A 26,739-nucleotide genomic window follows, 5' to 3' on the forward strand; every position below is an offset into this window, starting at 1 on the left:
GTTTTTGTTGAAATCTAATTTGCTATTGTTTTTGTAGTCTTGTAACTGAGATGAGCATTATTGTTAGTCGGCCAATATAATTCATAGTCAAATGGTGGAAAATTTCTATCCATGTAGCTTTATCCATTAAATTAAAAAAACATTGTTAAAGACATCATATGTTCCGGACAGATAAAACATAAAACACCAGACATAAACTAAAGGTGACCATTTTGTATCCATTTTGCAAACATGACTAGAGCTTGATAAGGTGCAGATTCAGGAACTGTATGTCCTCCTCCCTGCAAGATTAATTTCCCATTAAAAAAAAAACTATTTAGTTTTATTAAATTGTTTAAAATAAAAATTAAATTCTTTCAAATTTCTCCTCTTCTAGTATGTCTAGATTTGGTTAACATAGTCTTTAATTGACCAATTTTGATTGGGAAAAGTGTAGCCCCGGATTTTATATGAAAAAATAATTAGGCCTATGAATTTTAAAAACTTGTAATAAATAAAAAATTGTAATTTTTGTGGATCTGGACCAATAGCTGATTATCCACCGGTAATTATGGTCCTGGCAACTGAAACCAGCGACTAGGAGGTTGCCTTCTTCTTGAGGAAGACGTACGCCAATCGACGGTTTCAGTTGTTGAAACCCTAATTGACTGAAACCCTAATTGTCAATTATTACTGGTGGATAACTAGCTATTATATTGTGCCCTAATTACTAGTCGTTGGTTGGCAAATGTGTTTACTTGTAACATTTTAAATTTTAAAGGTCTAAATACTTTATCGTATAAAGTTCTTTAATTATTTGATCATTTTTCATTTTAATTTTAGAAAAATATTTATTAGAAATTTATGTGGATTAAATACAAAGTTAGAGTTTAATCATATGAAAATAAAAGTTAACAAAATTCTTACCTTCACTGTGGCAAATGTCATCCCATTTGAGTAAGTCATTGTATATCTGTAATTTGATATGGCTTGTAAATTATTATTTTTTAAATAAAAATATATAAATAAAATAATAATTTAAAGGAAAAATTGCATTTTTGGTCCGCCAATAAAAAATTATACTATACCAATAGTACAAATTTAGTCTATGAAATATATGCATGACTATCTTTAACCTCTAAGTTATGCGCAAAGTGTTGATTTTAGTTGCTGAAGGGCCAATGTAGTCACTTTATTAAGTGACATTGGTGGCAGAAATAGTTCCCAAAGGACTAAAATAGCTACTTCATGAATAACTTAAGCGTTAAAGATGACCATAAATATAAATCAAGGACTAATTTTGTACCACATGTATAATTGAAGGATCAAAAATGCAAATTTTCTTAATTTTTTTAAAAAAGTTAATAATTAGTCTCAGAACTCACCCAGCAACTTGATCGTCAGTCCACCATGGTTTCCAATCATCAACAATTGAATAGTTTAGGGCTTTTATCCATGCTTGGGTAGAAATAAATGGTATGCAAGGATCATGGTCACCACTGAGAATCATAATGCACAATATGTGAATATTGAAACTATTTTATGTAAAAATCATTTAATGCGTTTCACGATTAAAAAATCATTTATTTTTTGATCATTCAAAAAGTTATATAACCACAAAGGATGGTCGGAAAAATTCATAACCACTATTTTCTGACTATGTTAATTTGCATTTAAAATATTAAATATAAATAAATTAAATAAATATGATAGTGACTTTCAAAAAAAAAAAATAAATATGATAGTGAAAATGTGAAGACTGAACGAAGAGACTAAATTTGTAATTAATTAATAATAATAATAATAATAATTATTATTATTATTATTATTATTATTATTATTATTAGTATTATTATTATTGAAGGTACCTGTAAATAAGGGAGCGATAACCTTTGGTGCTAAGGTATGCATGATACGACGTCACATCGTTTGCATTGTATGTGTATGATAAATTGGAAGTGCAATGTTCCAAAAGATCAACCGTTCCCTGTGTTTAGACATGCATGTATTTTAGTAATTACTCATTTGGATTTTTTTATTTCATTTTTTAAAAGTAAATTTGAATTTAAAATATTAAAATTTAAATAAAGGAATAAGGGTCAAATACGTCATCCAATTACATGCACACCAAAGTACAATTAGGACACCAAACTTAAAAAAGATGTAATTGGGTCCTTGAACAACACAAAATTATACAATTAGGTCCAAAATGATTTGTTTACCTGAAATTGTAGGTTACCAATTTTAAAAATAATTTTAAATAAAATAATTAATTAAAATTAAAATTAAAAAAAAAAAAAAAAAAAAAAAACCTGCCGGAGACGAAGCGTCTCCGGCAGGCTTCGTCTCCAAGGCCAGGAGATGAAGGTTGGCCTCCCTGGCGCCATGGAGACGAAGGTTCTTTCGCCTCCATGGCCGGAGACGAAGGTTCCGGTCTTCCGGATGGTCTCTGGCATTGACAACTCTAACTAGTTGGGACGGGGGTGGGGGGGGGGGGGGTGGGGTGGTGGCAATCATTATATCGTGGACCAGGGTCCACAGTGTACTAATACAAAAAATTCATGTTCATAATACACACACATAAACATGATATAACAAACCTGAATTATGTGTATTAGAGGACACATAAACATTTAACATAATACACAAAATTCATGTTCATAATGCACATGATTCATGTTCAATATATCATGTTTATATATATGTCTATTATATATGAACATGAATTTTGTGCATTATAAACATAAATTCTGTACCTTATGAAGTCAAATTCTTTATATTTGACCAATATCCACGATATAACTTACCAGGGATCTGGGGGGGGGGGGGGGGGGGGGGGGAAAGGAAATTGAAGTAACTATACCTTCCTGACATGAATAGCGTCACGAACAGTGAGTTCATTGGCCCAATAAGACATGAGGGTATACCAATGGTCCTGCAAGTAATGGAGCGTTATGCTTTGCAACCGTGTGCACCATGAACGGTGCACAAAGAATTGGATCCATAATTTTTATATTATAGATCTATAATTTCTATACTATAAATTCATAATTTTTATTGTGTGGAGTCATAATTTTTGAAAAATGCCTATTATTTGAGTTATGATATTGGGTGGCTCAATGACTCAATATCATCAATTCATGGAAGCTAGGATTGACGACTCTCATTGAAAGTAAGGACCCAAGGTTCTCGTAACCAAAAGGGTTCGGCTGCCGACTGGCTGGTTAGGTGGCCGACGTTAATTACAGTGTAGTATGTATATATATATATATATATATATATATATATATATATATATATATATATATATATATATATATATATATATTTTTTTTTTCTCAACCTATTGAAGTATAAAGAGCCAATACCGCTTCACAAGGGCTCGAACCAATGACTTTTCATTTGGGATAGTCACTTCATGTCACTAAATCACAATGTCATTGACACTGTGTAGTTAATAAAACATGCATGAACAAAAAATCAATAACATCATATTATATAATGCTCTATATTATTTCTTTTTAATTTTGTAGGAAATGTATCGTATAATATAATGTTGTAAAATATAGTAAAAATAAAAAAAGAGAATATAATATATATAATTCTTAGCTTACTCGGCATTTTGCAGTGATGTGGAGTGGAGTTATGAGATTGGTAAACTGTCCAAGAGCTCTTCTTTGGTCAAACAACAATTTTGAATAATCAACATTATTACACACCGGCTCGGATTTGGTAGCATCATCATCATCAGGACAAGCAGGCTCCAAAATGTGAAATTGGTATAATTTGCTATACCACTGCAAAAAGAGTGTCTCAATCTCCAATACAATAATACATACATGTTATATGTATATATAATATTATGGAAATTTGTAAGAAAGAGAAATTGCAGTGGCAAAGAAAAGAGAATGCACGAGTTCTTATGCAAAAACTTCAGTTTTCCAAAACCTAAAAAATAGAAAAGAAAAGAAATGTAGGATTATATATATATAGATACAAGATTATAAGAGAACTCTTCTTTAGAGGAGAACGTGCGAACTGAATGAATGCACTGTAATTATTGCGCAAATGTACCGTAATTACTATGCGAATGAACTGCAACTATTCTAAGGTCTTAGTCCGTCCTTCAAGAATACTTGGAGTAGTTGCGGTGTATTCATTCAGTAGTTCGCACATTCATACTTAAGGCATGGTTCTCATGTGATATATATATATATATGTGTGTGTGTGTGTGTGTTCATATGATGATAACCAACCCATGTAAAAACTATGGATAAATATGATTCTTTTGATTTCCTTTGTATCCACGCCAAAAAACAAAGGTCTCTCCATTTAAATTTGGTAACCAACAGGCCATCCATTATTGTTTAAATAAGTCATTTTTTATTCAATTACATCATTTTATGTTGTTCATAACTCGATTGCAATTTTTTAAGTTCGATAACACAATTGTAGTTTGGTATATACTTTGATTGCATATGTCACCTTTATTCTTATATATTTTATATACTTGATGGAACAATACAATCAAAATTAATTAATAATGTAAAAAAATTGAACCTGATAAAAGGTGGAGGCATCTTGCAAGCAAGCCAAATTGTTGGGATCAACATTTCGATACTCCCCTCCACAGTGACGTTCTAGTGTCTGTAAGTTGAAAGGACATCATATCAAATTAATTTTTTATAATAAATTAAAAGGGAAACTTTGAATTATGCGAGCATGCTGCTGTTATTAGGTGTGCTCTAAGCCTCTAAAGACTCTAAGTAAAGCTCACTTGATAACTTTAGTTGTCAAAGGATATTATTCATAATTGACTTACTCAAATCGAAAAGAATAATAAATCATTTTTATAAAGAGTTAAATTTAAAATATTGTGACTATTAAGTCAACAATCAAATTAATTACAACTAAATCAACTAGTTTGAGTTCGTGTCCCAATTAAAAGGGAAACTTTTTTTTTTTTTTTTTGAAAGGGAAATCAACTAGTCAATATATTCAATTAAAAGGGAAACTTGAATATATTGAAAAGAAGAATAAAAGTTCACCTTGTATAAGTCATCGGAAATTAGACCCATCCCATGAGCATATGGTATTTGGTAGTTCCATTCCTTATTTAGGTTGGTCATAGGGTTTCCTAGGAGATATCCCTGCAATTATGACGTGTCATAAGACATATATATATATATATATATATATATATATATATATATATATATATATATATATATATATAGTGAAAGGTTCCCGTGCGGATGTGCGGTGGATTAATGTGCGTAAGATTTGTACTCAATGTGCGTGAGTGTTGTGTTTAATGTGCCTGAGATTTGTATTTAATGTGCGTGAATGTGCAAAATGCAGCAGAAAATATTATGTCAGCTTCTTCCCCATCCCCAGTAGCCATTTGCCCCCTCCCTGATGATGATGATGCGGAGGCGAGCTATGGAGGTTAAGGATTATGGGAATAATACAATAGAAATCCACATTTTGTTGCTGTGCAAATTTTACTGTGCGTGCGTTATTTATATAAACATTCAACTGCATTGAAGGTAGCTGATAACCTAGAATCCATGGCCAAATTGAAGGAAGAAGTAACAAGAAGCTTGGACATTAATGTGCGTGAGTTTCTGTTCTGCTTCTTTCTGAGCTCGTAATTCTGAAATACTCAAGCACATTAAGCACAAATCTCAGGCACATTAAGTATAAACCTCACGCACATTAATCCACCATATATCCGCACGGGAAGCAACAAATGCACCTATCCCTTCCCTATATATATATATATATATATATATATATATATATATATATATATATATATATATATATATATATATATATATATATATAAGACATAAACTACAGATTCATAAAAAAAAGGAAGGGAAAATAAACTAACCTTTAGATTAATCCATGGTGTAACCCTCGCCTCAATTCCTTAATTGTCAGGACATTAAATTAAATAGGTCATATACATTTTTTTGTTGAATTTCAGGTATAATATAATAAATGTTTTCAACAAAGCTAAGTTCAAAACAACTTTAAATGATTTGTTATATGTCGTTTTTTATTTTTATTTATTTTTTATTTTTTAAGACAAGGTTGACACAATTAGAGTTGTATCTACATACCTAATACAACATTGGACATGCATGCTGCAAATTTACTACTATTTCTGTTCCATTTATCTGTCCTACTTACTATTCATTGGTCAAACAAACTATTTATTCTTTCTTTATTTTCTTTAGTATCTTTTACTTAATTTTAAAATTAATTTTTTGTGTTTAATATAATAGTACTTTTAATGTACGTAGTTTCTAAATATATAATTTTGTATACTAATACAAAACTTAATATTATGAATAGTTGAATTAAAAATAACTCCAGTCAAGCCTCGTTAACCGAACCAAACACATAAAATGGGATGGATAGAGTATCATTTTCCTAAATCTTGGCGGGAGAGTTGAATTGGTAACCACAAGGTTTTAAGTTCATTCTCAATGGGATTGAACTGCACATTAACTTTACTGTTAACGTAGACTGTTTTATCTTCTTGTAATGATTTCTCGGTTAGAACCACAAGACGGACTGCACCTTGATAACACATTCTAGTAATGATTAAATACTTTCACATGAATCAAAGTTATGGAGAAAAAGTAGCCTATATAGTTAAAAGTTGCAAGAAATTAAGGAAGAAGACAATGCAATCATATTGTAGGGTTTTACCATCTGAAATAAATTGAGTAATAATGGGCACAAATATGCCAGCATAGGACTCCCCTCCCACATAGAGAGCATTGGAGATGAAGTTAGGATGCTCTTCCAGCCACTGCAAACACATGGTGAAATTATATAATCAAAATAAATCTAAAAGTATTATGATATTATAACTATTATGTGAAAAAAATCATAAATAATGATAATATATATAATTAATATATTATATATGTATAAATAAAAATGTAAAGTTAGAAAGAATTTGTAAATGTATAAAAAAAAAAAAAAGAAGAAATGCAATATTATTGAAAAAAAGAAAATTGAATGTACTATACACTTTAATTGGAGTATACAATGAATCATACCTTTTGAACAAATTGATATCCATGGATACCAGCTTGTATATCATCAGAGTGATTAGCTCTAACCGTTGTTGCATAAGAAAATCCTGTCCCCACCGGTAAATCCAAAAAGATAATATTTGCGACCTGTCATTTAGTATTAAAATATTTATTACTTTGAAATTATTATCACATGTTAGACATTTTAAGAACCATAATAACACATTATCTATTTCCTGCATCAAATGAAAAAAAAAAATTAAAAAACACCTAATTTACCTTGGTCCATGCATAGGGATTTAATGACAAAGTTGGGAGGCTTCCATTGTACTCCACCTTATTAAATCGCAGTGGCCCTGCATTTATATATACTTTATCATTTTAGTTTGGGTTAATTATACTGTTAATTAAATTTAATTAATTAAAATGTTTTTTGATATTTTATATCATTATCTGGTGATATATTTTAAATTAAAGTAACAAACTTATTAAATAAAAATATATTAAAAAAAATTAAATTTATGACCTTCAAATATAAAAATTATACTACACTCGTTTCGAGCATATATGATCTTTGTATTACTAAATTCGGAGCTTGAATTGCTATCAATCGTTGACTTCCTACTCTTAAAAGTTTCATTGAGATTGGAGTCACCATTTAAAGTTATATGTATGTCTATGGATCCAATCTACTTTAAATGCATCCATTTAAAAATTACAAAATCAATATTTAATGGATGGCTTATTAGTATTTTAAAAAAGAAAATTTATGGGAGAGTCCGTATAGTAGCTGTTATCAAGTTACACATTAAGTAAAATTCTCATTGTGATTTTAGTTGAAAAAAGACTATAAGAAAATAAATTAACATAAATTGTGCTATAGTAACCAGTTTAAATCAAGAAGGTTAAATAGGCAATTTTCAACTTTCTCGGGAAGCAAAAAAAAAATAGAACATTTATGTTGTGGTAATTAAAATCCAAAACTTTAAAAAATGGACAATTTATGCATTGTATATATATACAAACATATCACCATCAATTTTCATAAACAATTTGTTATTAGCTTACCATTATCGAATACAACAGACCATAAACCAGAGCAACCTGGTCCTCCAGTTAACCAAAGAATAACCGGATTTGTGTAAGGACTCGACTCTGATTTAATAAAATAGTAGAATAATTGAACATCTTCGTCTTCACCAACTCCTATATACCTATTATATATGCACATAAAATAAGCAAATAGAACCGTTTTCTTCCATAAAAAAAAAAAAAAAAAATTCATGTTCAAGTCCATTCTAGTTATACATTAAATAAAAAATGAAGAAAGAAAAGTGAACAAAAAAAAAATAGAGAGAGAAGGAAATAAAGACTCACCCGGTTTCAAGCTCAAAAGGAAGCGGTCCTTCATATCCCGGCAGATGCTTAACGGCAAAACCGGCAGCCGCCGCTGCCACGGTGGCCGGAGGAAAACATAGCTGTAGTACTAGGAGAAGAAACAACAACAACGTAGATGGACCATGTATACCCATTGCCTTTGATCAGCTAGTCAACGTGCAAGATTTCATGACCACACACACTATATATATAGTTGGACCACATAGATCTCACTAAAATATTATTATTACAACTTGAAGTTTTTAATTATTATTTTTTTTTATTGAAGTAATTCTAATTTTGTTGGACTAATCCTAAGCTCACAATCAAATTATAATTTTCATGTGCGCACAAGATATCCAATTCAGATCTTCCATCATCCCTGAATCTTTTTTCCATATATATACTTTCAGTGGAATTCAATTTTACATTGATGCCTCTTGTCATGACTTGAAGTTTTTAATTATTGATGAGATTAGTGTAAAATGTGCCTAGTAACATGAAGTGTCTCTCCTAAATAGGAGGTCATGAATTCAAGTTCTAGTGAGGACGGTATTAATTCTTTGTACTTCAATATATTAAGAATGTAGATATAAATAAATATTACATTACAATAGTTTTTTTAGTAGCACTAAAAAAAAAAGTGCGAAGTCACATGACTCTCTCCCTACACATCCATGCTATTTAGACATAGAAATAAATGATATGGAATACTTTATATTATCCCTTATGAGTTATTTATCAAATTATTAATCCCGATTTCACATCTCAATGCAAATATATGTCATACTTCTTTTTTCTTTTTAACTTTTTTTTTAATACTATACATTATTAGACTAATATAGAAAAAAAATTCACTTTTGATTCATTAATTATTATACATGTATCAAATTTGATCGTCAACGATTAATATTTTCAAATTAAGTGCATGACAGTATAATTTGTATCACATTTAATCCTTGACTATTAATATTTTCAAATTAGGTGCATAACTTTGTAATTTGTATCACATTTGGTCTTACCGTCTAAAATTTCAACCAACTATTGCTAAAAATTCAATGAGATCAAAAAATAATTTTTCCGGCAATAGTTGGCCGAAAATAATTCATAGTCAAATGGTGGAAAATTTCGATCCATTTAGCTTTATCCATTAAATTTAAAAAACATTGTTAAAGACACCATAGGTTCCGGACATTTAAAACATATAGGGGATATTTGGTAAATAGCTGTTAGCTAATTGAGTTAGTGTGTTTGATTAGTTGATATCATTAGCTGATTGTAGAAAAATATTTGGTAAATTAACTGTTAGTTGATAGTTGATTACATATAAAATTACTTTCTTAAAAAGCTAATCGGAAAAGCTACTTTGATCAGTTTTTTGAATTTTAGAGCAATAAGTTGTTAGAAAAAACTAATTAATCAAACACTCATATTAATTATTTAATTAAGTCAAACAACTAATAGTGGTCAAACAAGTCAAAATTGACTAATAAGCTAACTACGTTGCCAAACAAGGCAAAAGCACCATACATAAACTAAAGGTGACCATTTTGTATCCATTTTGCAAACATGACTAGAGCTTGATAAGGTGCAGATTCAGGAACTGTATGTCCTCCTCCCTGCAAGATTAATTTCCCATAAAAAATAAAAAACTATTTAGTTTTATTAAATTGTTTAAAATAAAAATTATTAAATTCTTTCAAATTTCTCCTCTTCTAGTATGTCTTGATTTGGTTAACATAGTCTTTAATCGACCACTGTTGATTGAGAAAAATGTTAAATAGACCCTGGATTTTATACAAACAATAATTAGGCCTATGAACTTTAAAAACTTGTAATGAAGCACACCAATTTGTAAATTTTGTGCATATGGACCAATAGCTGATTATTCACGGGTAATTATGGTCCTGGCAACCGAAACCAATGACTAAGAGGTTGCCTTATTTTTAAATTTAAGGGACCTAATTAATTTATTGTATAATGTTATTTTTCATAAGAAAAATATTTATTAGAAATTTATGAGGATTAAATATAAAGTCAGAGTTTAATCATAAGAAAATAAGAGTAAGTTAAGAAAATTCTTACCTTCACTGTGGCAAATGTCATCCCATTTGAGTAAGTCGTTGTATATCTGTAGTTTGATAGTGCTTGTAAGTTATTATTATTTAAATAAAAATATATAAATAAAATAATAATTTAAAAGAAAAATTGCATTTTTGATCCGCCAACTATACTATACCAATGACATAGATTTAGTCTCTGAAATATATCCATGACCACATTTTAACATCTAAGTTATGCCCAAAGTGTTGATTTTAGTTGCTGAAGCTAAGTATCAATATAGTGACTTTATTAAGTAACATATTGGTGGCAAAAATAGTCCCTGAAAGACTAAAATAGCGACTTCATGAATAACTTAAGGTTAAAGATGACCACAAATATAACGTAAGAACTAATTTTGTACCACATGTATAATTGAATGACCAAAAATACAATTTTTCTTAATTTAAAAATAGGTTAATAATTAGTCTCAGAACTCACCCAGCAACTTGATCATCAGTCCACCATGGTTTCCAATCATCAACAATTGAATAGTTTAGGGCTTTTATCCATGCTTGGGTAGAAATAAATGGTATGCAAGGATCATGGTCACCACTGAGATCATAATGCACAATATGTGAATATTGAATCTATTTTATGTAAAAAATTATTTAATGCGATTCACGTTTAGAAAATCATATATTTTTTAATTATTCAAAAAGTTAATATATAATCACTAACAAAGGGTGATTGGAAAAATTAATAATCATTCATTTTTAACTACGTTAATTTGTAAGACATTATTTGGCCAGAAAAAAAAAAAAAAGTACCTGTAAATAAGAGATTGATAACCTTTGGTGCTGAGGTATGCATGATACGATGTCACATCATTTGCATTTCGTGTGTATGATAAATTGGAATTGCAAAATTCCCAAAGATCAACCGTTCCCTGTGTTTAGACATGCATGCATTTTAGTAAGTACTTATTTAGATTTTTTTTTAATTTTTATTTCATTTTTTAAAAGTTAATTTGAATTTAAAATATTAAAATTTAAATAAATTAATCATTGAATCAGTATATGAGATAATTATAATTTGATAGGGGTAAGATGTAATATTGTCAAAATGGGTCGGCGGGACAAGGTTCGCACCTAGAAAAAGTTAGTTATACTTTGTACCATGGTATTGACATGAGGTTCATTTTTAGTAGATTGAATGTTCATTTTTGTCTACTAAATGTTTATTTTTAAGTATATTACCTAAAAATAAAATTAAACTTCAGTACAGTGAAAATGAACTTTCAATATACAAAAGTTGAACATTTATCTATGGTTTACAGTATAATTTTTCCTAACATCTCGTCTAAGCGGGATTATGGCAGGCCGATGGACATATATAGTTCATTTTTGACAACTCTAACTAGTGGGGGTGGGGGCAATTGTTATGCTGTGGAACCGTGTCCACCTTGCAAGGTGGACACGGTTCTATGTTCATAATTATAAAACTTCATATTCACAATTATTGAACTCTATATTCATAATTAAAAAACTCTATGTTCATAATTACTGAACTCTATGTTCATAATTATAAAACTCTATATTCATAGTTTTTAAACTTCATATTCACAATTATTGAACTCTATATTCACAATTGCAGAACTCTATGTTCATAATTATAGAACTCTATGTTCATAATTTTTAAACTCTATATTCACAATTATGACTGTTTTGGAACCGTGTCCACCTTGCAAGGTGAATACGGTTTCACAGCATAATTTGCCGGGGGCTGGGTGGGGTGGGGTGAAGTAATTATACCTTCCTGACATGAATAGCATCACGAACAGTTAGTTCATTGGCCCAGTAAGTCATGAGGGTATACCAATAGTCCTGCAAGGTAATGATATTATCATTAAATTCTCCAAAAAAAAAAAAAAAAGTAAAAAAAGCAAAACGAATTGAAGTAAACAATAACAGGAAATCTAGGATTTTCAGTTGAAAATTAGATTTTCTATCATTTTGAATATTTGAGAAATGCCTATTATTTGAGTTATTATGATATCGAATGGCTAAATGACTCAATATCATCAACTCATCAAAAGGGCCCGATCCAGGGCCTCCTATAACCCAAAAAATTTTCTTCAGTAGTAGTCAGAATTCTAAAGCCTTTAGCGCCACTACTATATAATAATACTTAAAACTCTATATTATTTATTTTTAATTTTGTAGGAAATGTATCGTATAATATAATGTTGCAAAATTTAGTAAAAATAAAGAAACAGAATATAATATATATAATTCTTACTCGGCATTTTGCAGTGATGTGGAGTGGAGTTATGAGATTGGTAAGCTGTCCAAGAGATCTTGTTTGGTCAAACAAATTAGAATAATCAACATTATTACACACCGGCTCCGATTTGGTAGCAGGATCATCATCAGGACAAGCAGGCTCCAAAATGTGAGACTTGTATAATTTGCTATACCACTGCAAAAAAGAGTGTCTCAAACTCCAATATAATAAGTCAATAATACATACATGTTATGTAACGTTTATCCGTTACTATTATTATAACATTAAGATAAGTTATGATAATATTCAGTATTTTATATGTGGTGCAACACTAATAACTTAATAGCTAGACTACCATTATGATTAGGAGTCTAGTTAGGGTTTAGGAGACCTAAAGACAATCAACCACAATGATGGCCAGTGGTTATATAAGGTCATTAGTCCTCTCACTGCTCACATTACATACCTCATACACCATATAAAGAGAGCTGAGTAAAGTGAGAGACAAAATACTCGTTATCTCTGCAGCAGTCCGGATCGCTCAACCGCATCAAGAACTATGGCTGGAGGTTAGTCGATCCTATTATCACATATTATAGTGATGCATGTGATATTTTAGTCTAACATGTTATGCATATATAGGCCCTGTTTGGTAAAATGGCTGTTAGCTGATATCTGTTAGTTGTTAGCTGATTGTGTTAATTAGAGGGTATAAATAGTTGATAACAATGGTTGATTGTAGAAAAGTGTTTGGTAAATTAGCTGTTAGCTGATAGCTGTTTGGTATAATTTCTTTTCTCAAAAAGCTAATTGAAAAAGTTGCTTGGAGTAGCTTTTTGAATTTTAGCCTTTTGAAGTTGCAAAAAGCTAATTAACCAAACATTTATATTGATATTTTAACTAAATTAAATAATTGATAGTGGTCAAATAAGCCAAAATTGGCCTATAGGCCAATTTTTTACCAAACAGGGCCATAATGGAAATTTGTAAGAAAGAGAAATTGTTGTGGCAAAGAAGAAAGAATGCACGAGTTCTTGAGTTTTCCCAAAAAAAAAAAAAAAAAGAAGAAAAGAAATGTGTGATTATATATATATAGATTCAGGATTATATGAGAACCCTTCATTAGAGGAGAAGGTGGGAACGGAATGAATGTACTGTATTATTGTGCGAATGTACCGTGACTACTCCCAGGTCTCTGTCCGTTCTCCAAGAATGTCTGGAGTAGTTGCGCTATATTCATTCAGTAGTTCACACATTCGTACCTAAGACATGGTTCTCATGGGATATATATATATATATATATATATATATATATATATATATATATATATATATATATATATAGGTTAATATGATGATAACCATCTCACGTAAAAACTGTGGACAAATCTGATTCTTTTAATTTTCCTTTTGTCTCCGACCAAAGACAAAGTTCTCTTTGTCTACATGTCAAAGACGAAGATCTTTTTGCCCTCTTTTTGCCCCCGACCGGAGATGAAGAAGGTTTATTTGTCTGGAGACGAATACTGGGTCTTCGTCTGACGAAGGGTGGGAGAGGTATAATTTTTTTTTTAAAAAAAAAATATTTAAATTCATTTAGAATTATTAAAATTTTAAAATAAAGTTATTTTTAAAATTTAGTAACTGGCATGTTAGCTATTATTGTTTAAATAAGTCATTTTTTGTTCAATTACATTATTTTACGTTGTTCATGACTCGATTGCAGTTTTTTAAGTTCGATAACACAATTGTAGTTTGGTACATAGTTTGATTACATATATCACCTTTATTCTATATTATATATACTTGACGGAACAATACAATCGAAATTAATTAATAATGTAAGTTTTCAAAAATAGAATTCGAACCTGATAAAAGGTGGTGGCATCTTGCAAGCAGGCCAAATTGTTGGGATCAACATTTCGATACTCCCCTCCACAGTGACGTTCTAGTGACTGTTGAACAGACATTATATCAAATTAATTATGATAAAATTAAAAGGGAAACTTTGAATAATTATGCGAAAGCAGGCGGCTGTTATTGGGTGTGCTCTAACGATTCTAAATTTTAGCTGTTAAAGGATTACAAAAAGGTAACTAACTAGTTTAAGTTGTTCATATATAACTGTATGTTTCAAATCAATAAGGCTAATAGGTCATTCTTATGAGTCGTCAAATTTATAATCTTGTAATTATTAAGCCAACAATTAAATCAACTACTAAACCAAGTCAGTTAGAGTTGTCCCAATTAAAAGGGAAACTTGAATTTATTGAAAAGAAGAGTAGAATTGCACCTTGTATAAGTCATCGGAAATTAGACCCATCCGATGAGCATATGGTATTTGGTAGTTCCCATACTGTTTTAGCTTGGTCATAGGGTTTCCTAGGAGATATCCCTGCAATTATGGTGTGTCATAAGACACATATCAAATGTGGACAATGCTTCTCGTGCGGTCGGTGCAGATTCACTATCAAGTATACATAAATGCACCACATAATGTTCGAAAATGCACCATAATGAAATGCATCAATGCCCTACAAAACGCACCACACACCAAAAAAATACACCACACCTCACCACACTTAATGGTGCATATCTGAATATTTTGTGGTGCATTTATGCGTACGTAATGGTGAGTGACCGTACCGCCGCACTGGAACTTGATCGGATATATTTATTGAGAGACATAAACTATAGATTTATCATTAAAAAAAAAAAAGAAGGAAAAAATAAACCAACCTTTAAATTAATCCATGGTGTAACCATCGCCTCGATTCCTTGATTGACAGGACATTAATTAAATTAAATAGTTAATATACATTTTTTTGTTGAATTTCATGTATAATATAATAAAGGGTGAATCAACGATTTGGTCCCTCACTTATTCGCGACTTGTCAATGTTGTCCCTGAATCACGTATTCATCAATTTAGTCACCGAAAATAATTGTTTTTCATCAAATAAGTCCCTCAGGCTGTTTTCCGTCATGTCTCAGGCGAGACCTCCGATTTGCCCTGGGCATTTTGGTCTTTTCACGCCTTCTTCTTCATTAACTCTAACCAAACTTCGCCGGAGAAGCTCAAGCTCGCCGGAAAACTCCATTGCCGGTTTGCTGCTTCGCCGGGAGGGATCAACTGCCAGGGGCGGAGGTCGCTGCTCCGATCTGCTGCTTCCGCCTCTTCATGATTCCACCAGAGAGAGTGAGGGGAGATGTAGGTCCATGGACCTTGTCTCGCCGTCGGATGTTGTTGTTGCTAAGCTTTTACCGAGAGAGAAGAGATCGAGACGGAGCTAGCCGCCGCCTGTCGCCGCGATCTGCCGGGGGATCACCGGCGCACCCCCAACGCATCGTTGGATTACAAAGCTCCAATGAATGCCGGAAATCACAATGCATAAACATCATTCTCCAGCAGCAGAGTAGAAGATATTTATTCCCTTATTTAGCTTACTCTTTTCAAAATCACTGAATGCAACATAAGCATATACAAATTTAGCATCGGAGTCATATGTATTGAGAGAGAGAGAGAGAGAGAGAGAGAGAGAGAGAGAGAGAGAGAGAGAGAGAGAGAGAGAGAGAGAACCTCATGAAGTTGATCCATGTCGAATTCCATTTTCTGTTTCGGCGCCTCTTCATTTCCACCCGAAGAAGACGACGGTGTTGATGTGGCAGGGTTCCCATAATCTTCTTTTGCTTTCTCGTCCTTTACACTACTGTGACTAAGGTTTTGTTCATCTTTCTTCCCTTCTGCCTCATCGGTCTCGTTAAGTTCGGTATCGCTAGCAGTCTCGTATCCATCGGAACCATATCCAGATGCCGCCGGCGCAGCCGCAGAGGACGAACCAGCGCCTGTCGATGCTTCAGCCGCCTTGACTGGTGGCGGTTTTGGCTTTGACGTTTCGTCAGAGGATGGCACGGCTTCGATCAACACCATTGCTGCGTTGCTTTTTCTCTGTTTGATTGTCTTCCCCTGGAGTAGACCGGGGCGTAAAAATGTTGTAGTGTTGCTTTGATTTGCTTGTGATTCTGGAAAGCTCTGAAATCGGAGGTGAAGCTGACGTCGGCGGAAGAGATGAAGCTCCCTCCGGCGAGCTTGAGCTTCTCCGGCGAAGTTTGGTCAGAGTTACTGAATAAGAAGGCGTGAAAAGACCAAAATGCCCAGGGCAAATCGGAGGTCTCGCCTGAGACATGACGGAAAACGGCCTGAGGGACTTATTTGACGAAAAACAATTATTTTCGGGGACTAAATTGATGAATACGTGATTCAGGGGCAACATTGACAAGTCGCGAATAAGTGAGGGACCAAATCGTTGATTCACCCTATAATAAATGTTGTCAACAAGTTAAGTTCAAAACAACTTTAAGACAAGGTTGAAACAATATAATTAGAGTTGTATCTACATACCTACTACAACATTATTGCACATTTTATTTTTTGAAGGTAAAAATTTTACATGTGGCATTATAAAAAATCATAACTTTATGCATGTATGGTAGCTAATTCTATTAAAAAATTGTTATATATGTATGTCAAAACTTATAATATTTTTTATAAGATTTAGTGCAAATTCTATTATTTTCCTAAATCTTGGTTGGACGGTTGAATTGGTGACCACAAGGTTACAAGTTCATTTTCAATGGGATCGGAACTGCACATTGACGTTATTGGTTTGAGTTAGTTAACTATGCCTATAGGCAACCTAACTATACTAGATTGTTTTATCTTCTTGTAGTTCTTTGTCGGTTAGGACCACAAGACGGATTGCACCCAGATAATACATTCTAGCAACGATTACAGACTTTCACATAAATCATAGTTATGGGAAAAAAGTAGCATATTGATGGGGATATTAGGGGTGGACCATGAACATAGTGGGCTTACATTATTGGGCCTAGAGAGGAGGACAGGAGGACTGGGCCTGGGTGGCCAGGACTGGCTGCAGGCCGGAAAGGGATGCCGCCCCGGCCGGGGATGGCGGCCGGAGCGCGGCCCAGCGTGGCCCTAGCGCCCCGGCATGCTGGGGTGGTCATGGCCGGCCCCGGGCGTGGGGCCGGCATCGGTGGCCGGAGGGGTCGTCGGCCGGGGCGCTGGCCCCAGCTGGCGGCGGCACACTTAGCGCAGCCCAACGCGGCCCCGGCGCTCCGGCGCGCCAGGGTGTCGGACGGCACCCGCACGCATAGGGCGGGCGGGTGCGCCGAGCATGGTGGACCGGGGCGGCGTGTGCAGGGTGTTGGGGGCGCGGGAATCTCGGGAGTATGGTGAACGTGTGGGTTGGTGTACGGGAAAGGAGGGAGTGGGTCTGACCGCATGGGACACGTGGATGTTTGGGAAGGGATGAGGCAGGCTATAAATAAGGGCCCTGGATCTTTGGCTAAGGGCAACTCATACACGATAGGCACTACGGTCTAGTGGTCTTGATCTCATACTCTCAATTCAGTCACCTGGGTTCGATTCCTACCAATAGCATAGTTAGCTATAGCCCATCCTGTGGGCCTTGTTCTTTGTATTTGTGTCGCCATTCTGGGCCTGTATCTTGTTCTTTGTATTTGGGTCGCCATTCTGGGCTTGTACGTACTATTTTGGGCCTAGCGCCCCGGGTAATAAAGTTATTATTTGCCTACCCCCGTTCTATATTCCTATACCCAGTTTATGGTGGACCCGGTCCCAATAAAACCATCACATATATAGTTAAAAGTTGCAAGAAATTAAGGAAGAAGACAATGCAATCATATTATTGTAGGGTTTTACCATCTGAAATAAATTGAGTAATAATGGGCACAAATATGCCAGCATAGGACTCCCCTCCCACATAGAGAGCATTGGAGATGAAGTTAGGATGCTCTTTCAGCCACTGCAAACATATGGTGAAATTATATAATAATCAAATAAATGTAAAAATATTATGATATTATAACTATTATTATGAGGAAAAAATTTATCAATAATATATATATATATATATATATATATATATATATATATATATAGGGATGCACTCAGGTGCGAATAAGTGCCCAGGAGGGAATATGCGAATGAATCCGCGCGCGACACGTGTCCAGATCTAATTGATTAAAAAAAAACGCGATGGCATTTTCGTAAATAATTGAACATCGAAGTGCAAGTAAAATCACTTACAAGTGCACCTACTTTCACCTACAAGTACATGTAATTTTGCCTTGTTAACATTCACTTCTCGCAAACATTCATGCACCTGGGTGCACCTACTTATAACTATAGGTGCAACTATTTATAACTATACGTGCAACTACTTATAACTATATGTGCACCTACTTTCACCTATAAGTGCATGTAATTTTGTCTTGTTAACATTCATTGATCTGAGTTCAGCGGGTAGTAATACCCCTGAAAACCACCCGCAAATATTCATGCACCTAGGTGTAACTACTTATAACAATTTGTGCAACTACTTAGAACTATAGGTGCAACTACTTATAACTATAGGTGCACTTAGTATTGATGCTCAGTGTAAATTTTTACTTGCACCTATAATACATTTTACATGCACTTGTAATACATTTTACTTGCACTTCGATGTTCAATTATTTACGAAAATGCCACTGTGTTTTTTAAAAAAATCAGTGATCCTCATCCATTAGATCTGGACACGTAGACGGACAAAATCCTTTCCTATTTCGCGCATGGGCGAAACATTCGCATGTGAGTGCGATTCTATATATATATATATATATATATATATATAATACATTATATATGGATAACCACAAACAGCTAGCATAGGTAATAGGTTATTAGTTAAATTATAAGTGTCCACATTTTATGAATGAATTAAAATATGGGATGGAAAAATAAGTTCAATATTTTTCAATCTCTTTAAATTATGTGTGAGTAATATAAGCTAAGCTGAATGTAAGTTTAATTTGCTTATAGAATGAATCATATATACCTTTTGAACAAATTCACATCCATGGATACCAGCTTGTATATCGTCAGAGCGATTAGCTCTAACCGTTGTTGCATAAGAAAATCCTGTCCCCGTCGGTAAATCAAAAAGATAATATTTGCAATCTGTCATTTGGTATTAAAATATTTATTATTTTGAAATTGGCACATGCTAGACATTTTAAGAATCATGATAAAACATGGCCCTGTTTGGTAAAAATAATTAGCTTATTAGTCAATTTTGGCTTATTTGATCACTATTAACTGTTTGAATTGATTAAAAAATCAATATAAGTGTTTGGTTAATCAGCTTTTTGTAACTCCAAAATGCTAAAATTTAAAAAGCTGTTCAAAGTAACTTTTTCAATTAACTTTTTGAGAAAAAAAAAAAATTATACCAAACAGCTATCAGCTAACAGCTAATTTACATCCTTTTATAATCAACTAATGTTATCAACTAGTCATACCGTCTAACCCAATCAGCTAACAACTATCAGCTAACATCCATTTACCAAAAATGACCATTATATCTATTTGCTGCATCAAATGATTTAAAAAAAAAAAAAAATTAATTTACCTTGGTCCATGCATATGGATTTAATGACAATGTTGGGAGGCTTCCATTGTACTCCACCTTATTAAATCGCAATGGCCCTGCATTTATATGTACTTTATCATTTTAATTTGTGTTAATTATACTGTTAATTAAGTTTAATTAATTAAAATGTTTTGTGATACTTTATCATTGAGATTGATGTCACCATTTAAAAATATATGTATGTCTATCGATCCAACCTACTTTAAATGCATCCATTATAAATTACAAAATCAATATTTAATTGATGGCTTATTAGTATTTAAAAAAAAAAAATTATGGGAGAGTCCGTAACTGTTATCCGAAGTTACACATTAAATGGAACCCACCTTGTTATTTAAGTCGAAAAAAGACTACAAGAAAATAAATCAATATAAATTGCGCACAACTGACCAGTTTATACCAAGAAGCTAGATCAAATAGGCAATTTCCAACTTTTTCGGGAAGAAAAAAAAAATCAGAGCATTTATGTTGTGACAATTATAGTCCAAACTTTAAAAAATTGACAATTTATGCATTGTATATATACACAAACATATCACCATCAATTTTAATTTCACAAACAATTTGTTATTAGGTTACCATTATCGAATGCGACGGACCATAGACCAGAGCAACTTGGGCCTCCAGTTAACCAAAGAATAAGCGGATTTGTGTAAGGATTTGATTCTGACTTAATAAAATAGTAGAATAATTGAACCTCTTCGGCTTCACCAACTCCTATATACCTATTATATGCACATATAATAAGCAAATATAACTGTTATATATCTTCCATTAAAAAAAATATTATGGGTTCAAGTCAATTCTCGTTAGGGTTGGGATTATGCTAAATAGATACTAATATTAGGGTAGAGTGTATCTTAAAAAAAAAAAAAAGACAAATAGAACTAAGAAAATACATTGCTTAAATAATATAGAGTACTTTTTTTCTTCAAAACATAATATAAATAATATAGGGTAAATTTTGAAAATTTTGGCTTGTTTTGTATACATTAAAGAAAAAAATGAAGAGAGAAAGTGAAAGAAAAAGGAAAAAAAAAAGGATATAAAGACTCACCCGGTTTCAAGTTCAAAAGGAAGCGGTCCTTCATATCCTGGCAGATGCTTAATGGCAAAACCGGCAGCCGCTGCTGCCACGACGGCCGGAGGAAAACATAGCTCTAGTACTAGGAGAAGAAATAACAACGTAGATCGACCATATATACACATTGCCTTTGGTAAGCTAGCAGCCCTAAATCAACGTGCAAGATTTCATGACCACACCATATATATATATATATATATATATATATATATATATATATATATATATATATATATATATATAATTGCACCATATAGATCTCAGTAAAATATTAGTACAACTTGAAGTTTTTAATTATTAGTATTTTAACTTTTTTTTTACTTAAGTGATCCCAACTTTATTCGACTTATCCTTCTTCTTCTTCCAAATACTATCTACTAAATCATTGAGTTAAGCCGTGCGGCTTTTGTGGACTAATTCTAAGTACGTCCACAATCAGATCTTAGTTTTCATGTGCGTGCAAAGAATTCAATCGAGACATTTCATAATCTTTGATTTTTTTTTCTATACATATTTTTTCAGTGGAATTTAAACCTCCACACTGTTGCCTCATGTCATGACTTTAATTTTTATTTTTTGATTTTAATTTTACCCGCACGGGTTTAGCTCAATAGTTCTGTAGACAATATTTGAGAGAAGAGATCAATAATGTTTGAACTTCGGCGACGACAGTGTGGGGTTTAATGTCCAAAATGGACAGATTTCTTGACATGTCACTGAGTCATCGTAATTTACATCCTCTCAAATATTTTAGTGAGACGGAATATGAGGACCCTTAGAAATTGAGAATTTAACTTTTGATAGAAGAAGATTTTAAAGTCTTTAATTATTGATGAGATGAGTGTAAAATGTGCCAAGTCACATGACTCTCTCCCTACCCATCCATGCTATTTGTACATAGAAATAAATGATATGGAATATTTTATATTATCCCTTATGAGTTATTTATCAAATTGATCCCGATTTCACATCTCAATGCAAATGTCTCTCATACTTCTGTTTTCTTTTTAATTTTTTAAAATACTATACATTATTAGACTAATATTGAAAAAATTTCACTTTTTTTATCCTTTAATTATTATACATGTATCAAATTTGATTATTAACTCTTAATATTTTCAAATTAGATGCATAACTATGTAATTTGTATCACATTTGGTTATTGATTATTAATATTTTCAAATTAGGTGCATGACTTTGTAATTTGTATCATATTTGGTCTTATCGTCCATTTTCTCAGCTAACTATTGCCAAAATTTCAACGAGAAAAATAATTTTTTTGGCAATAGTTGAATGAAAATAATCTTTTAATTAGAACATATTATTTTTTCGTTTAAATTCCAACTATTGTTGGTGGGAAACTTGGTCAAAAAATTGAACGACAAGACCAAATTTAATACATATATAATAGTCAAGGTGTTAGTATAAGTTATTATTATTATTATTATTTATCTTATATGTTTTATATTATGTGGCTTAGATAGCTTGACTTAGTTTAGCTATTTGATAGGATTAGTTAGAGTTAGATATACTCTGTAATCCTGTTGTTATGTTGTTAACGAAATTCCTTTTCCAATCTGGTATCAGACTAGGATTTTTCGATCTCTCCAACCTCCACCACAAATTATCCCCTCCCTTCCCGCACTTCAATCGACCTGTCATCCGGCTCAGATCGCACAGCCACAGACGGCGGAGCTCCGGCAGCCGGAGGTTCCCTAGCCGGGGCTCACCACTATGTCACGATGAAATTAACGCTGAAGAATTACCTCTTCTGGCGTATGCAAATCGTGTCTTTCCTCCGAGGCCAGGAGCTCCTGGGCTTCGTCGACGGCAGCCACCCCTGCCCGCCGGAGCAGATCGCCAGCACACCGGCCTCAGTTGACGCCTCCTCCAGCCATACTGTTCCGGCCACTCCGAATCCGGCCTACAAGGCCTGGGTGAAACAAGACCAGACCATCATCTCTCTCTTTGTCTCGTCAATGGCGGATGAGACTCTGCACCTTGCGCTCGGGCGGAATACGGCGGCTGAGATATGGTCCTCCATCACCGGCGCGCTGGGCTCATCAAGTCAGGCCAGATGTCTCAACATACTGTCGCAATTTCAGATGCTCCGGCAGGGGAACGCGACCACGGCGGACTATCTCGGGCGCGCCGGCGTTCTCGTAGAGGCATTACTTCAGGCCGGCCGACCGTTAACACTAATGGAACAAAATCTGTACATCATACGTGGGCTGCGTCCGGAACTGAAACCTCTTGCCACCGCACTGACAGCCACCGGAAATCCGGTTTCTATATCTCACTTGTCTGATTATTTGCAGGCACATGAGTTTATATTAGTTGATGACTACCCATCTCTGGACAGTGGCGTGGCTCACACTGCGTTGTACGCCGGACAGGGACGCGGCTCAGGCAGTTCGGGTGGCGGTCGAAATCAGAACCGTGGCGGTGGACGGGGTTCTAGCGGCAATGGTGGCCGAAGCTCAAATCGTGGTGGCGGTCGTGGAGGCCGTGGGAATCAGCGGTGTCAAATTTGCCGCTCCCACGGTCACACGGCCGTTTATTGTTTTAAGCGGTATTCTACGCAACCACCCGCTCAGGCGCATGTAACCGTGTCCGGAGAGGCACCATCGGCCTCCGTAACGCATGCTTCGGATGGGTGGTATCCCGACACCGGGGCCACCGCGCACGCCACTCCCGACGTGACAATGATTGGCAATTCCGAGGAATATGGTGGATCGGATGTGCTACGTGTCGGCAATTGGGCAGGTTTGGCCATCTCACGCGTCGGTCACACGTCTATTCCGTCCAAAACTAAAACTCTCCACTTAAATGATGTGTTATATGTCCCTCGTTTATCTGTTCCGTTATTGTCCGTTCATAAGTTTACTAATGACAACAAAGTCTTTTTTGAATTTCATAGTGATTCGTTTTTTGTGAAGGATTCCACAACCAAGGCGGTTCTACTTAAAGGATCCACGTCTGGCGGGTTGTACAAGGTTCTGAAGTTACGGTCACAATATGCGTTCGTCAGTTCCCGTGCCTCTCCCACTGTGTGGCATAACCGGCTTGGTCACCCGCACAGTCAAGTCTTAAATAAAGTGTTGCAAAGCTGTCCCGTCACAATCAATAAAAACACAACTCCCGAGCAATGTGCATCATGTCATCTGGGCAAATCGTCCTGTTTTAAACTAGATAGTGTTCCCTATTCCAGTGATAATGTACTTGATTTAATTTTCACCGATATTTGGGGGCCTTCCCCGGAACTATCTAGTAGTGGTAATCGTTATTTTTGTTTATTTGTAGACGATTATTCCAGATTTTGCTGGTTTTACCCATTAAGGGTGAAATCAGACATATATAAAGTTTTTGAGTCGTTTCGTGTCCTGGTAGAGCGGCAGTTTTCGCGCTCTATCAAGTCTATTCAGTCCGATCTAGGGGGTGAATACCGCAAACTCCATACAATATTCCAAACTCTAGGCATAAATCATCGCCAATCATGTGCCTATACACATGAACAAAATGGCAAAGTCGAACGCCGAAACAGGCATGTAGTTGAAACAGGTCTCACCCTACTTGCTGAAGGCAAAGTCCCGCAACAATATTGGGACTACGCCTTTGAAACAGCAACATGTTTAATCAACTACTTACCATCGTCAGCAATTAATTTTGAAAGTCCATACACCCGCTTATTCAAAACGTCACCACCCTACAATTTCCTCCGAGTCTTTGGGTGTCGATGCTACCCGCATCTCCGTCCATACAATCGACACAAAATCGAGTACCGCTCTATTCCATGTGTCTTCATAGGTTACCCACCCTCTTTTAGGGGATATAGATGTGTTGACTTGGCGACTGGGAAAACCTACATCTGCCGCCATGTGCGGTTTGACGAGACTAACTTTCCTTTTGCAACAGGAAATTACACACAGGTATCTACACCTCCGGAGATACCTTGGGCAGCAGCACCCTTGTGCCTACCCGCACCCAGCAGTCACGTTTCACCAACTAGTACTGTTCAGTCTGAAAGTGAACCATTACCAATGGCTAGGGCTCCACCTCAGTTGGCAATCACACAAACTGCTCCGGTACGAACTCGCAAACGGCGTGCACAACCGCAAGGTCGTGATCATGTTATGCGCCTTCGTCACATGACCAAAGGCTCATCGGAACCATTCCATGCCTTAACAGCGGTCACTGATCCCACTTGTTACTCGCAAGCTGTAGGGCATCCCCACTGGCGAGAGACCATGGATCAGGAATTCAACGCCTTGTTACATAATCAAACTTGGCGTATGGTTCCCCCCCGAGCCACACATGAATATAATTGGGTGCAAGTGGGTATTCCGGACGAAACGTACTGCAGATGGGTCAGTGGAACGGTACAAGGCTCGGTTGGTAGCCAAAGGGTTCAATCAGGTAGCTGGGGAAGACTTCTTCGACACATTCAGCCCAGTTGTAAAACCAACCACGGTTAGACTCTTGTTTTCTCTAGCCGTAACCAACAAGTGGACTTTACGACAACTAGATGTTCACAACGCCTTTTTGAACGGCCACCTAGCAGAAACAGTTTACATGAAGCAGCCACGGGGGTATGAGGACCCGTCCACACCAGGGCATGTTTGCCATTTACAGCGGTCATTATATGGTCTTAAACAGGCCCCACGTGTTTGGTTTAAGCGTCTTCACGATTTTCTATTATCAGCAGGGTTCAAATCTTCAAGGACAGATGTATCCTTGTTTTACTACACTTCAGGCGTTGCACGTGTCTATCTTCTTGTATATGTTGACGACATAATTATGATGGAGAACGACAGCACGGTGGTTAATACTATCCTCCAGCAGCTAGCCTCTACCTTCAAGATTCGGGATTTAGGCTCACCGGGTTTCTTCTTGGGTATTGAGACTGTTTCGTCTACTAGCGGGATGATTCTATCACAGCGGCGCTATATGACTGATCTGTTAGGGCGTTCAGGTATGGTTGACTGTAAGCCTCTTACCACACCAGCAGCCGTCACGAAGACTGCTACACCTTCCACTCAGCTCTATAATAATCCTACCCAGTATCGGCGCATTGTCGGGGCGTTACAGTACTTAACTATTACGAGGCCGGATTTGAGTTCTGCGGTAAACCGTCTATGTCAGTTGGAACACTGGGGTATGGTGAAGTGAGTACTACGGTATATTAAGGGTACTCTGAGCTTGGGGCTTCGGATTTCTCCGTCTGCATCATTCGATATTCACGCTTATTCAGACTCTGATTGGGCTGGTTGTCCAGTGGATAGGAAAAACACGAGCGGGTTTGCTGTCTACCTTGGTGATAATTTAATCTCCTGGCTCTCGAAGAAGCAGCGTACTGTCGCTAGGTCCTCCACTGAGGCCGAATACAAGGCCTTGGCTG

General features: G+C 34.9%; 1 protein-coding gene and 1 pseudogene across 1 annotated transcript; both read right to left on the reverse strand.

The window, feature by feature from the left end:
* Positions 1-46: 46 nt before the first annotated feature.
* LOC109184552 lies at positions 47-21,468 on the reverse strand (annotated as a pseudogene).
* On the reverse strand, positions 9,676-14,743 carry LOC109184554 (putative serine carboxypeptidase-like 52). Its single transcript, XM_019334575.1, has 8 exons — positions 14,609-14,743; positions 12,756-12,935; positions 12,269-12,340; positions 11,285-11,403; positions 10,956-11,069; positions 10,500-10,545; positions 9,951-10,033; positions 9,676-9,686 (listed from the first exon to the last, which is right to left on the reverse strand). Exons 1-8 carry the CDS (start codon positions 14,708-14,710, stop codon positions 9,683-9,685), a joined length of 720 nt encoding a protein of 239 aa, XP_019190120.1. The 5' UTR covers positions 14,711-14,743; the 3' UTR covers positions 9,676-9,682.
* Positions 21,469-26,739: the final 5,271 nt, after the last annotated feature.

Source organism: Ipomoea nil, unplaced genomic scaffold (assembly GCF_001879475.1).
Source record: "Ipomoea nil cultivar Tokyo-kokei standard unplaced genomic scaffold, Asagao_1.1 scaffold1262, whole genome shotgun sequence".
Classification (NCBI taxonomy): domain Eukaryota; kingdom Viridiplantae; phylum Streptophyta; class Magnoliopsida; order Solanales; family Convolvulaceae; genus Ipomoea; species Ipomoea nil.

Coding starts and splice junctions, on each gene's coding strand:
- LOC109184554 (XM_019334575.1), bottom strand. CDS start 14,710: ATGTCTGTTCAACAGTCACTAGAACGTCACTGTGGAGGGGAGTATCGA. Junction 10,546..10,955: donor ACTGATGATCAAGTTGCTGG/GTGAGTTCTGAG, acceptor ATCAAACTACAG/ATATACAACGACTTACTCAA. Junction 10,034..10,499: donor TGACATTTGCCACAGTGAAG/GTAAGAATTTTC, acceptor TTAATCTTGCAG/GGAGGAGGACATACAGTTCC.